At 42.7% G+C, this 14,500-nt stretch overlaps 2 protein-coding genes across 2 annotated transcripts in view; one reads left to right on the forward strand and one right to left on the reverse strand.

Moving 5' to 3' along the window:
* The window catches only part of SLC38A6 (solute carrier family 38 member 6), a 38,476-nt gene extending 32,323 nt beyond the window's left edge, over positions 1 to 6,153 (reverse strand). The window contains exons 1-4 of the mRNA XM_054400408.1: positions 5,992 to 6,153; positions 5,122 to 5,243; positions 4,307 to 4,380; positions 633 to 685 (exon numbers count right to left, since the gene is read on the reverse strand). Of these exons, the coding sequence (XP_054256383.1) occupies positions 633 to 685; positions 4,307 to 4,380; positions 5,122 to 5,243; positions 5,992 to 6,153 (411 nt within the window). The remainder of the gene's footprint in view (positions 1 to 632; positions 686 to 4,306; positions 4,381 to 5,121; positions 5,244 to 5,991) is intronic.
* Positions 6,154 to 6,770: 617 nt separating this feature from the next.
* Positions 6,771 to 12,526, forward strand: TRMT5 (tRNA methyltransferase 5). Its single transcript, XM_054400671.1, has 5 exons — positions 6,771 to 6,805; positions 8,117 to 8,763; positions 9,159 to 9,283; positions 10,759 to 11,413; positions 12,427 to 12,526. Exons 1-5 carry the CDS (start codon positions 6,771 to 6,773, stop codon positions 12,489 to 12,491), a joined length of 1,527 nt encoding a protein of 508 aa, XP_054256646.1. The 3' UTR covers positions 12,492 to 12,526.
* Positions 12,527 to 14,500: the final 1,974 nt, after the last annotated feature.

Genomic DNA, 14,500 nt, shown 5'->3' on the forward strand with positions numbered 1-14,500 from the left:
CAGCACACACTAACACTATTAAGAAGGCCTGGCTTATACATTGATTACTCTCATACCAAAAATGGTTAGTTTGCTGAGATAAAAAGTCAAGTAAGAAGTGTTCATTCAAAGTGCTTAATAAACAAAGAAAAAAATTAACATGTATTAAACATGCTCTCATTTGTTTCTACTGTGGAATCTACATGAAAGGCAAACTTATCTTAGATCTCTATTAAATGCTGGAACACCAACAGTAAATCACTTACCTGTCTCTTAACAGTTTACAGCACAGGTACAATGGGGCTGTAACAAACCTGAACAAATTGCTAAGCCAACTTGACAATGCCAGTGAGCTTTTATTTGCTCAAAACTCAAAAATGAGCACAGACAGGAAAGCAGCACAGAATTTTGCATTTAAGGAATGTCTGCTTTACAGTTAACTGAAGTTTGGGTTCCCATAGACCAGGCACACTAACTAAAATGTAGCTAAAAACTTCAGAACATAACAAAATTTTCAGTATGCCCAGGATATAAATGAAATAAGTAGTGTAATTACGGACATCTCTTTACTATGCAAAGAGCAGTTGTATCTCAGAAGCATGAGACCAGGAAGAAAACTACATAGGTAAAAAAAAAAAAAACAAACAACTCACCTTCCCAATTGATCCAAATGCAAACAAACCAATGTCTTCATAAGTAGTGACAGCTGTGAGGGAGGGAAAAATAATACCTGAAAACTCTAGCTTTGCCTTTTTTCTCATTTTTGAATGAACATCATTCAGGACAGAATTAAAAGAGTGTTTCTCCTTTACAAAATAGATTTTAAGTGCACTTGCACTCATGATGCAAAATACAGCTACATGCTCAACCATTCAAACTCCCCAGAAATTCAATTTAATATTAAAAATATTTAAGGAACAATATAATCTTAATGGCAAATTGCCTTCTCCCAAAGATTTTTGCAAGTAATACTACGGGTGAAGAATTCAGAAGTTAGCCTCCACAACTAGATAAGATATTCCCTCCCTCCCCCCCCCCTTTTTTTTAAATTAAGACAACAACAGAGGAACTATTTTAATCTTTCTGTGACTATAACATCAATCACCCTCTTGCCAGCTTTTAAAAACTCATTACTATTTGTGTTCAAGAGAGATGAAGGTTCCGTTCCTTCCTTGGTTGAAAGCTGTTACTAAAACCCCAAAACAAAACACACCAAAGCAAAACCAAAGACAAAACAAAACTCCTGCCCTTACCTGCACCTGACTTACATAATCACATTAAAATAGCCCACGGTTTCCTGCACGCTTTTGTTGAATTTTAGCTGAAGTTTACTTTTAATATTGCTGGTAACTCAAACCAATCCCTTCTCAGAAAGGAGGAAGTCATATTAAAGTATTTCATTGTTGCTCTGTATTTTGTTATTAGAAACTCAAGCAATATCAAAAAGATGAAAGTTTGCTGAGAAATACCACTCACATCCTTGGTATCTAATAAAACAGTTCACAGTTGTAAATGCCCCAAAGAGTAAATTGAATCTCAAACCCACATGATCTTATTGTCACAACGCTTGTTTTTTCTTCCTTAGTTCTTTCTACTTAGAACACTACTGCTTCTGCTCCCCTCACATCTTAATTTGGGGCCCAGCCCTGCAATTTGAGCTTCTGGGAGCGAACCTTCACACTGGAGTAAAGTCCCACTGAAGTAAATGAAACAAAGCATGAGAGACAAAGGCAGTTCACAAGGATCAGGTGACAGGACTGCAGCCCCAAACTCCCAATAGTCCAAGATTAGGTGGGTTTATGACACTGAAGTTCTGCACACGGATCAGATCAATGCTCCAGAGGAAGGGGGGGCAGGGAAAGCTTCCAAAAGCTTCATAAATTTGGTATACTACTGACACCAGTATGCTATGGCTAAATAAATGAAATGACAAAATGAAATGTGCCAGAGTCAGCTCTCAGCATAAACCTGGACTAATCTCTTACATCAGCTGTTTCCCAGTTATATACTGACATAATTAAGCATACTAAACTAAACTAGCCCTTTACCCCTGTATTTTTCTTAGATTTCTATTTATAAAAGTTGCTGATCACAAAGGAAAAAAAAAGGCATCATTTTAGAAGGCCATCCCCAATGGCATGAAAGAAATCAGTAAAATGTTAAACAATAGTTATATTTGGTTTTACCATGTGGGAACAAATACAGAGCACACACGATGAGGAGTTACCAAAAAAGAGAACAAAATTCTCCACACAATTCCAAAACAGCAATATGAAGCCTTAGAATATTTTCTATAGTAACTCTGTTTCTGCAATCAATTTAGCCCTGTGCCACTGGGAAGCTCTAATGCTTAATCAAATTATTTTTGTAATTTCAAGAATGTAAGGATAAAATATTAATCACAAATGATACAAACAAGCTCTGCCTGATTGACCTGATTTCTGTCATGTTATAAACACTAAATAGAAATTACCCATTTAAATGCAAGCTGAAATTGGCTAGAATGAGCAATACTCATGACTTACTCATAAAACGAGAAGTAAAAACAAAGCCACAAAACTTCAAAGGCCATCCCACTTCAATTCCCGATTCCTCTGCTTTACAGAGTAAGCTTAGCCTTTACCAGCCCAAGCCCCAAAACAATTGAGGTCACACCGAATTAACATCAGGAGAATACATCAACTAAACTAATCCAAATCTAACACTTAACACTCAGGACTATTTTTTTGCTAAGCCTTTTGGTACACACAGACCAACAGAATTTAAAAACTGAAGACACCTCTTTATTTTTAAACTACAACTAAAATGCCCATGCTTAATAAATTTGGGTCTCTGTTTAAAGTGGAATTAAAATCAGAGCTCTGTTTTCAGAAAGTATTTTATAAAATCATCTCCTTCCTAGGATTACCTTTATAATTTGAATACCTGAATTAATAGTTTACAAACACTTCCCAAAGTTTTTCTTCACCCTTTAAATTTTTCTAGCTCATTTTTTTAATATAAAATTAATTTACAATTCATTGATAAGGATTAAGCTTAATACTGTAACATTGTTCACAAATGCAAGTGGGTTTTATAATGAAAAATGTTCAATTACCTACTTTGAAAGCAAACATACATGGTTCTATTTCTTACTTTCAAAGCTGGGAATGTTACCTAAAATTCAATTTCTTCAACAGTTTACAGGAATTACAGTAAATTCTAGATATATATATGTGTGTGTATATATATATATATATATATGTATGTGTGTGTGTGCGCATATAAAGAGTTCTCTCATATTATACAAGGAAAAAAAAAAAAGAAACATGTAAGGCCGTAAACCCAGCAAACTTATCTAGATATAGTCCTGGTGCTAGTCTTACCTGTCAGCATTAGGTTGTAACTAATTAGGTACTGTGAGCTACTATTTTCAGACAAGACAAACACTTCATTCTTTCATTTTAGCGGTATTCCTTGCTTTCAGTGCTGTGTATTTAAAAACTGCTTTCTTGAGGAGTTATTGTGTATTATATCTCCAGGTTTGACACTTCTCTTACTTCAAAAAGTTCAAATCCTTAGTTTTCCCCTCTCACCAATAGTTCTCTTGTAAGGATCTCTAATTATGTCACCAGACAACCTAATACTACTTAGTGCCTTTTCAGGCTCAAATAAGACGTAAACAAAGACGATTAAAAAATTACCTCAAGTTCTTAAGTATCTTTCTAGCTACTTATTAAAAATAAGCTAGAATCCGAGAGAAGTAGAGCTCCAAGAGAAGAAAAAAAAATGGTTAAAGACATAGTCCCAAATCATGAAGCAGCCAACAATATTAATCACAAAAGTAGCCCTACCTCCTAACTTTAAGGCTGTATGAAGAAGGTGAAGAGAGGAACAGCAGATCTAAGAAGAATCAGGAAGCATTGTCTGAGAGACCAAAGCTAGCTATAGAAACCAAAGCAAGTAAGGAAAGAAATGGAAGCTTTCTCCCACCACCTTTAAAAAGAGAGGACAGGTAAGAGGAAAACAGTAATCAAATGACTGAAAGAGATGGAGACTTCCTACTACAACGTGATCTTTGTGTATGAGAAGTCAAGGAACTAGTAAATTGTTTCAGTAACAATTGAAAGAAGCAAGAACTAAAACATTAGCATATTGAATTGCACCTATAAAGTTCCAAGGGAACATCCATAAACAAAATATACATAAAGAAGTAGAGTAATAAAAGTCTTTATCTTTTTAAATGACAAACAGTAATTGTTAGAAACAATAGTTACACTGGGTCATGTCTTTGTGATATAGATGAAGTATTTCAGAAATTGCTGCTAGATAATGCATTTTCACTTACCAGTCTGAGTGCACATATTGAGCAGAAGAAACACAGAGTAAGAAGCTAGGCTGGCAACAATCAGCAGCAAGATACTAAAAAACACAAAACTTTCACAATTACAGCACTTTCTATCTTTAAGAATGCTACCTTTGCAAGAAGTAAGCTATCACAAGACCAGATTTCCTCATTTTTTAGCTTATATCTGCTGACTTGGGTTCATGTGGTCTCTGACCTTCCCAGTACTTGCAAGTTCCACTGTTTGTTACAGTTATGACCAAAGCACATCACATAGTATACAGTATAAAGGCCTCATACATGAATTACAAAGAGAATGTAAATACAGGCTTTTGTGTGTGTACACATACACAGACAAATAGGTGTCGTCTAATGAAATCAATCTAATGCTTAAAAATGGACAAAATGACAATCTGGTGACTAAGGCCCTGTTATCCATAAGTTAGTACGGACAACAAGCAGAAGTGCAAACAAAAGCAGAAGCTGGTTGTGGTTTTGCAGAAATGTGGCCATCCTACTCCAGAAGGCCCATTACTGTAACTGAAGGAGATAGCAGCTTTGAAATGAAAATATATCTATTAAGATTAATGGCCAAGAAATTGCCACCATGTGGCAATTTAATGCAAATGTCTGAGCAGCACTTGAGTTAAGCCAGATTTGAATGACTAAGCCAAAGAGAGAAGATCTTACTCAACAGTACTGAAAAGCACACACTGTATTCCTTAGCTTTTGCACAGAAGAACTAGTAATCAAGCTTTTTTCATTTACAACTAGAAGCTGATTTTAAACATTAAGTAATGTAGAAACAAAAAACTTACCTAAACCCTAGGATCCCTGTGTTTGCCATAGCATAGGACAAGCCAAGTATCCCACTTCCCATAATTGCATTCATTAAATTAAATACTGACAAACCAAAGGAAGAGCCACGATTTGGAGGACTCTGAAAAGGGCAAACAAAAGTGCCATTAGTACGAGAGAGATTTTCATAGGAGGAAATCTAAAGGAGAGGGAAAGTCAGTCAACTTTTCCTTCTCAAATCCAAATCAGAAAACCCCTTTTCTCGTTCCAAGACCCGTGAAGATGTCCCATAAGGATCTCAAGGCGTTCACAACCTTTGAGCACGGTGATACCGAAGCAGCAACATTATGCCCAGAGCAGGCTCTACCGCTGCGGGCTCGCCACAGGAGTGAAGGCAGAGCAAATTGCAGCACTCCTATGCGCTGAGCGACCAAAGCGTCAAAGGGATCAGAAGAAGCGTCAAGTCCAGATGTTCCTTGCACAGGCCCCGTACTGCCCGATGCGGCTCTTTCCGCCACTCTCGCCAGCTGTCACCCCCCGGGAGTCACCCGCACAGCTTCGTCCATCCTCTGCCTCTTCGCTCGGCCAAGCTGCACCGATCGACCCGACCTTCGAGCCCGAGGTTCCCTTCTGTCCGTCCCTCCGCCCGTCCGGGCCACGATGCCCGCAATTCTGAACACCGAGCACAGCTCAGGGCAGCCGTCCCACAACCTCCCGGCCAAGCCACAGGGACCCCCCCGTCAGACACAGCAGCGGCGAAAAGCAAAGTAAAGCCTAGCCCGAGCCAGTGCCCAACCGCCCCACAACGAAGCAGGCCTGGGCAGCCCCACGGCCGCAGCCCCCCCAGGGCGCTCCCTTCCCCACCACCGAGCCATCCCCCTCACACGCACGCTGCCCGACGACGGCGGCAGCAGCGGAGCGGATTCTCTGTCGTCATCGCCCTCCTCGTCGTCGTCGTCAACATCTTCCTCCTCCGGCTGCTCACGGACAGACAGGTACCAGCCGTGCTGGGCCAGAATCCGCCGGGCCCCCTGCGGCGACAACCCAGCCATCGCATCCCACGCCCCGCCGCCTCGCCTCTGAAGGGAGCGGGGGCGGGCCAGGGAGCAGCGGAGCCGCCTTAGAGGGCGGAGCCTCGGCTCCTGGCCCCTCCCTCCACAGCGGCGAGGCCACAGGGAGCGGCGCAGCGACGTGACGTCACGACGGCGGCGATGATGTACAAGCGCGGCGGCGCGCGGCGGGGCCCGGCATGAGGTGAGGGGGGCCTCGAAAAGCGGTTGCCGTGGCAACGGGGCGGCGCCCCCCCCCTCCCCTCCCAGGTTGCGGCCTCCTGTGCGGGAGGGGAGAGGGGGGGCCATGGCGGATTCTATCTCGGCCCAGCCGGGCCAGCTCCTTTTCCGCCTTCCCGGCCAGCGGCGGGTGGCCTGGGCTGCCGGCGTGGCTGGTCTCGGGGAGGGGACTCCGGAGAGGGCCCCGCTATGCGCGATCCCTCACCCTGGCGAGAGTCCCTTTCCCGGGTGAGGCCTGATCGGCGCTTCTCAGACTCGCCCGGGAGTCTCCCTGCTCGGTGCCCGGTATTGCTCAAGGAGCCCGAGCCAAGTGGAGCGGGTAGCGGCCGTCCAGTAGCACAACTCTGCCTCATGTTACCTCAGCTTACTCTGAGGGACGAATGGGGCAAACGGGGATCTTGGTTATGGGTACAAGGCAAGTTTTTCCCTAAATAGCTTGGCAAGGTGTTAGTCCTCTTGTGACAGCAAGGCTGCAGGGACCTGCATCCAGCCTCCTCCAACCAGACCCAGCGCTGGGGGCTCTTGTGGGCATATCTAATACCGAGAAATCCGTGAGAACCAGTTTCCTTCCAGCTAGAGAGAAGGAGAATGCCTAAGAAAAACACTAAATGCTGTGGCCTCTGGATGAAGGATTTCTCCTCTGTGGCAGACATGAAGAATGTCATGTTTATTTTTGAATCAACAGGGAAAGGAGGTGTGCTTTGCCAAAAACCTGACTTAGGAAAATGAGCTGGCTGGGAGATGTAGGGAGTCGCACCAAGGAGCTGGGATTTCTCGGGGAGGGAGGGTGGGAGCAGGGCCAGCATTGCTAAGGGTCGGGCACGGCTCTTTCTGAAGAAGAGACCGCATTGACTTCTTACCCAATAGGAGAACAGCAGCCCTGCATGTTGGGGTGTGGATGTCTGAGGCAGACAAGAGAACCGGTTTCCTTTCAGACATAGTTTGCATCTCTCCTGTCAACCCCCAGTCTTGAACTTCCCAAGAAGTCAGGAGAAGTGTCAGCATTGCACGTTACCTAATTCATTGATTCCTGCCTAGGAGCAGCTGATGCAGAATCATCAGGGGCCCATTGTACTGGCTTTAGTGAAGCAAACTATTTAAAGAATCATAAAGCTACTTTTCAAGTCCCCATCCTATGAGTGAACTGTGGAGAGAAGGGGCTCAGTTGCTTGGACAGACATTACTAATGCTTCCATGTACCGTTAAGAAAATTACAAATTTAATTCATGGTGTTTCTGACATGCAGCTCATGGAGTGTAGACACTACAGAGTGTGTAACCCCTTACCAGTGGGGTGTAGGAGGCAGAAATCGCTGAAGAGTGATTACGACCACTGTTGCTAATAACTGTTTTCTAGCAACCACTGCTTGGTAATGAATTTTATCAGCAACAGAGGGGATCCAGCAGTAGGATATAGACAGTAGAAATTTTTCTATTTGGCTTACTGGAATCAATATTACATTTATTAGAACAAAGGGAAGTTGCTGGGCTTTGGCAGGAGGGGATTATCTGACAGCTTAAAGTTAGTATTTAAGTCTAAAAATACATTCACAAAAGGGCAGAAAATTGAAGTATATAATTCATAATAAAGTGATTTCCAAAACTATTGTGGATTGTTTGGTACAGATGGAGATTTTAGTTTAAAAGAACAGCAAATCCTTGTGATTTGCAGCCTTTTTAATGGAATGATTACCTAATGTCTATAAAATGGATAATTTCTCTTCTAGGACTTTATGGAGATTTGGATACTCTGCCAGACTACTGAAAACTAATCATTTTAGGACAGCTGCATCAAATACATCATTTCCAGCAGTTTGGATGCTGTTGGCTCAATATTCTGGCAGAATACCTGGGCTGTTTGTAGTAGTTAAAAAAAATAGCTTTTTTACAATGCCTGAAACCCTGAAGGATAAAGCTGTAGAACTGTACGCACCACATCCTGAAGTGCGAGGGATGACACTTCTCAACAGAGAAGCTTTTAAAAGGACAGTCGTTGTTCCAGTTCTTAAAGTCAAGAAAGAAATTATAAGTGTTTTGCTAAAGTCCCTAAAACACATGGTACTACAGCGTCCTGGTCTGAAGCGAGTGGTGGAGGATCCAGAAGATGAGGACAGTAGATTTCTTATTTTGGATCCTCATAAAGTACCAGAATTTTCACTGGGAGAACCAGAACAAGAGGTATTAAAACAGCTCAGCGTTTGTCCTGAGGTGTCCAAATATAACTTGGAGCTGACTTATGAGAATTTCAAGTCAGAGGAGATCCTACGAGCAGTCCTTCCTGAAGGTCAAGAAGTCACCTCTGGATTTAGCCGTGTTGGTCACATAGCTCATTTGAATCTTAGAGATCATCAGCTCCCCTACAGATATTTGATAGGTAGGTTAAACAACTCATTTCAAAGAAGTAATTAGTATATTTTGTATATTGTTTAAAAGATTTTGTAACAGTTACTCTGTTATTACTTGATCAAAGAAGACTTCTGAGTGCTTTTCACTGGTCTGTTTTGACTTTGAACAATCTTGTGCTGATGCCATAGCTGTGCAGTGAAGGCACAGTTCTCCTACAGTAGTTGTGGTCTCACTTCACTGAGTGCTGCGTCGGGGTTAAAACATCTGTCTCAGACAGATGTCACATCTGCAACCCTGAATCATTGGGGTTGATGTAATACATGCTCAGTTTTGTGAATTTAACTCTGAACAGCAGTGTTTATCTCTGGTAGAATATGAAGAGCTTACAGCCTCCTACCTGAAATGTCTTTTGCCCTCTTTCAGGCCAGGTTATAATTGACAAGAATCCAGGAATCACCTGTGCAGTGAATAAAACCAGTATCATTGACAGCACCTACAGGAACTTCCAAATGGAAGTGCTTGCTGGAGAGAGCAACCTGGTAACCAAGGTACAGAGGATTCCCCCCTATTTTAATTGTAGTATGCTAAATCCCAAAGTATCTACCAGGAAGATGTGATGAAGAGAGGCTGCTAAGACCATTCCTTTGCACAGTGCCCACCTGTTACCTGTTTTAGAGCGTAGGAGTTGGTGGTTACTTCTAGGTTCATTTGTCCTGGTCTTCCAAGAGCAGACACACAGCCACAGGGATCATGGAGATAGGTATTCTTTCAAGTACACAGTCTAGGTTTTAATGACCTGTATAAGTATGAAGTGAAGGATTCTTACTGAGATACTAATTAAAAACATGTTTGATCTAAAAAAAAAAGTTTTCTTAATTTCACCAGGCCTTATATAGAGGCTGGCAGAGAGCATAAGACTGTTCTTAAATTGCACTGGCTTTGCAACTCAGGCAAGACAAATCTCATCCCTGTTTTGACATTTCTCAGGTGTGAGGCACCATGTAACTGCCAAATAGTCTTCACATAAGGTTTCTTGTCTTGAGATGGAAACTTGGCCACTGGTTCAACCAAAACTGTCAGCATTTTTATACTTTTAGAAGAGAGGACATTATATTACCAAATAAAACAGTTGAACAGCTTGGTAGAACATCTTGTACATGCACAGAGAAGGCATTTGAATTGTCAAGACACAAATGACAATCAAATATTGTGCAGATGGCATTAGCTCACCAAGCATGCATCTAGTGCACCACTGAGCTGCGTGCCACAGAGTGTGGACATACATCAGCGTGTATCTTGCTGGCAAAGTAAGCGATGCAGTGATTTGAATCCCAAGTGGCTTTACTTCAGAGTCACACATATTGATGTGTGGTGGTGCGAAGTCCGCATCTTGCACCCCACTCTTGCATCCCACTTTCATCTGAATAAATAGTGTTTCTTTTTAGGTCTGTTCTTCAGATAGTGGTCCCAGAGTTAGGGTTTGGATCAGTTTCCAGACTCTGTCACCTTGAGAGATAAAATACGGCATTTATTTCAAACTGCAGAATTGGCTCCCAATGGCTTTGAATTTGGCTGACTCTTGCCAAATTCTGGCTGACTTGTACTGTATCATTCTCAGGCACTTATTTACTATGTGGACTCTGCTGAGGAAGGCTTGAGGCATCTTCCCAGGGTCTGCTTTCAATAAAGGAGTTGTCAGCTAGCCACAAAGCTCTTGAAAAGCCTCAGATTTTTTTTTTTTTTATGGTCAATTTGAGTTGCTGCTTTATTTCCACCTGGTGATCGGGACATGCATAAGCCAGCCATCTGGATTGATAGTTGGAACATTCCTTAGGGCTGTTTCCGATGAGTAGATGTTTTTTTTTAATACAAGATTCATGTATACTGCTAATGGGACAAGTGTCAACGTACACATTACCTTTTGATAAAGCACCTTGTTTTTTCGCTGTCTTAATTACTGATAATGCTTAAATATGTCTGGAATTTGAACACAGAGGCTTAAGCAAATGTTTTGGACTTTCAGGTCAAAGAAAATAATATTACCTATGAACTGGACTTTTCCAAAGTCTACTGGAATCCACGTCTTTCCACAGAACATGGCCGTATCGTTGAGCTGTTAAAGCCTGGTGATGTCCTTTTCGATGTCTTTGCTGGGATTGGACCTTTTGCTATTCCAGCAGCAAGGAAAAAGTGCCATGTATTTGCAAATGATCTCAATCCTGAATCCTACAGCTGGCTCCTGCACAACTGCAAACTAAACAAAGTGGACAGCAAAGTAAAAGCGTTCAACATGGATGGCAGAGACTTCCTCCTGGGGCCAGTAAGAGAAGAACTAAGTAAAGAGCTCCCACTTCTGAATGAAGAACAGAAAACATCTTTCCATATAGTCATGAATTTGCCAGCTTTGGCTATTGAATTTCTAGATGCCTTCAGGCATCTTCTGGATGGAGAGCCATGCAGCACTGCTGCCCTTCCCATAGTGCACTGCTACAGTTTCTCCAAGCATGATGACCCTGCCAAAGATATTCAAGAACGAGCTGGAGCTTCACTGGGAACCTCCTTGGATGGACGCTGTTCTACTTACCTGGTTAGAAATGTTGCACCAAACAAGGAGATGCTGTGCATTAGTTTCCAGGTTCCAGCAGAGGTGCTGTACAAGAGGCCCTGCCCCAGTGAAGGTAAGGAACAAGCTTCCTATGTGAGAGTTGGATTTCAGGCTATGCCTTTTACTGTCCCAGGCTGGTCCCACCTTGTCAGCCTTGTGGGCCCCTTCAGCTATGCGACAGTAGCATTGTACTCTGGTGTGAATGTGGAGGTGGCAGCAGAGCTGAGCCCTGGCACATGTGCAACAGCTGCCGGGCTTCATGCGCAATCAGTTACCGCTCTGCTCCTCTGATCCCAGCATGAGCCTCCACAGAAAAATGGTGGACTGGATAGGATCATCCCACAGGCCATAAACCAGACCCTTATGCCTTAGATCACATACTGGGGGAGGATGGCCCCAAGCACACATTTCTGCTAGCTTAGTACTTAGGAACTGCAGCTTTATTCTTACCTAAGGTAGAATGGCATACCCCCAGGTGATGGGTCACGGTTCTGACCATCTCTGTTGTGCCTGCTTGGGCTCAGCTTAGGTCTGAATCCAGACTTAAGAATCAGACGAATCAAATTCTTTACAATTTAACAGAGAACCAGATATCTTTAGAGATCTTTAGTCCTGAATTTGATTTTTTTGTTTGTTTGTTTTTTAATACTTGGTCATTTGTTCCTTGAAGTACTTGTAGATGCTGTTTGGTTTCAGTGATCCTGGGCTTTGCGCTACACAAGAATGGGGGAGAGGGGGAGGCTTTCAGTCTGCAGTTACATGAACTGGAAGAAAGGATGTTAGGTAAAAATTTAATGTCATGAAACTTATTTTTATGCTGTTTTGGTTTTCTATTCTATTTAATATTTTGCTGGGTAGCACTGATATGTAGGTCAAAATGTAGATCAACATAGGTTTTTTGAAAGCCCTTTATGGCATGTAGTAAAGACCCCATTATTGCTGTAACAGCTTTTATTTGTGACTGTTAATCCAGATTCTAACTCTCATCTCTTCCCGTTAAATCCCTAAAGTGTTGCATGGCTTGTGGGTTAGTTCAGTCTGTTTACTGTACACTAAAAAACTTACCTTTTTCTAACCTTCTTCCAGCAAAACCAGCCTCTAAACGTCTGTGTACCAGCAAAGACTATTCTGAAGAGAAGTTACTGAGTTGAAGACCTAGAGTTTTGGTAACTACCTGAGTAGTTTGTGTAAGGTATGCTGAGGTTAACTCTGGTTTACCCCTTGAATTACTTGAAGCACACCTGTGTTACCCATCTCAGGTGCCGAGATGAGCTTCATAAACCATGCTTACTGCCTTTACCTTAAGTTGTGGGATCACTAAGCAGATTGAAATCACACACATAATAAAACAAACAAACAAACAAACAACTGTTTTTTGTAATAAACGTGCTTAGGTACTTTCCTGCTGTCTATTGTTTCAGGGACAGTGACACAGTTTCCTGCTGTAGCATTGGCAAAACCAGGTTTTTTGTATTTTGTTTGATCTTGCATAACCCCTTCACTGGATTCTCTCTGACAAATGGTTCTGGTGTTCCAGAATACTGGATTACTTGTTTGCAGATGCACAAAGAGCTCTTATGTAAGCAAGATAACCTGTCAAAAACTTAACTCAGGATACAAAAAGGCCCAAACAGCCATTTAAACGTGTTCCTAGGCTTTTGAGTAATGAATGCTTTTTAACACTGAGATTTAGTTAAGGATCAGTTGACTCTTAACTTCTTGTTGCCCATCATTAAAGCCAGAGAGACTCCAATGCCTTTTGCACAGTTGCAGATTAAGAACAAACTTGGGTTGTAGCACTAGACTGAAACCCAGTACCTGCCTGAACAGTCTTCTTGTCCTGAAACTGTGGCCTCCTATGGCCTTTGTGCCTCTGCTGTGCCACAGCTCTCCCCCACCTCCCTGACTGCTCCTCTCTGCAGTCTCTGGATGATCTTTGAGTGGCTGCCTGTACTCTGCAGGGATTCAAAACCCCTCTCCCTTTGATTTCCTTTGCTTACCCATCCAAACTATTGTTGGGCAATGTCAGCCACAAATAGTTTATTTGGTCAGAGAACTTGGATTACCCTCTCGGTTTCAAATATTTTCCTTCAGTCCTGGCCCAGAGCTCACGCCTAGCAACTCAGTCACCAGATGTGTTACCCCTGGCTCTGCTGCTGTGGTTCCATCCCTGGGGCCTGCAGCCTGAAGTCTTGGTTCTCACCCAAACAATCACCAAGGCCCATGGATTTGGTTTGCTCCTGGCTCTGTGTTACAGCCTTTCCCTTAGCTACATGGCCAGTGCTTCTGAGCAAGTCTTCACAGCTTGGTTACTGCTGGATTGCATTTATCAGACCCGGGGGAAAAAACCATCATGACTCACTTGTACTATCTTGAAAGCTGCTGTACAGATTACTGCCCTGGCCTGCCACTCAGCCCCCAGCATTCCTCCACTGGCCAGTAAAATGGTATCACAACAGCTTTAACCTGTTTGTCCTTGCTGTCAATGACAGGCACAGCATATCTGCACCCTACAGTCACTGCTTCTCTACGAGCAAGCGCAGGACTCGACTTCAGCCTGTGATGCTCTCCCCACTGCTGGTTATGTTTGCTGACACCACTGCATGCATTCCTACTGCTGACCTGGGGGCTTTCCAAGAAACATTTGAGAGCTGCTCTCTCTCTCTTCAGAGCCCTCCATAAACACTGCAGTAGCAAGGCAGCCCTCCACCATTCTGGGATGATGCAGTCACCCAGACCTATGCTAACACATCTGGCTATGCTGATGGAGACTGCAGGGTCCCTTTTGTGCATTGCCTTGCACTCCAGATTTAGAGGTTCTCAGCCCTATCGCACTCAAAGAAACCTGGCTTTGGTCACCACTTTGTGTTCAGCAAGTCAGCTTCATAACTGGTTTTCAGCATGTGACTGAAGTATCCAAGGGCAAGGAAGTATTTTAGTTCTTTCAAGTTTTGTTTGCTTGAGGATTAAATGCCATTATTTTAGCAGCACAACTGTAGTTAGATGCAAGTCACAGAATGGTTTCAGTTTGGAAGGGACCTTGAAAGGTCATCAAATCCAAATCCTCCCACAATGAAGAAGGACATCTTCAACTAGATCAGGATGCTTAGAGTTCAAATCAACCTGAACAGCAGAGGCATTCCAGCCCTCACATCATTAT

The sequence above is a fragment of the Indicator indicator genome, chromosome 4 (assembly GCF_027791375.1).
Source record: "Indicator indicator isolate 239-I01 chromosome 4, UM_Iind_1.1, whole genome shotgun sequence".
Taxonomy (NCBI): Eukaryota; Metazoa; Chordata; class Aves; order Piciformes; family Indicatoridae; genus Indicator; species Indicator indicator.

Bases quoted from the DNA above. Each gene is read 5' to 3' on its own strand.
- TRMT5 (XM_054400671.1), top strand. From the start codon at position 6,771: ATGGGGCAAACGGGGATCTTGGTTATGGGTACAAG. The intron at 6,806-8,116 runs GCAAGTTTTTCC...TTTCTCTTCTAG, and splicing joins ATCTTGGTTATGGGTACAAG to GACTTTATGGAGATTTGGAT. The intron at 8,764-9,158 runs GTAGGTTAAACA...GCCCTCTTTCAG, and splicing joins CCCCTACAGATATTTGATAG to GCCAGGTTATAATTGACAAG.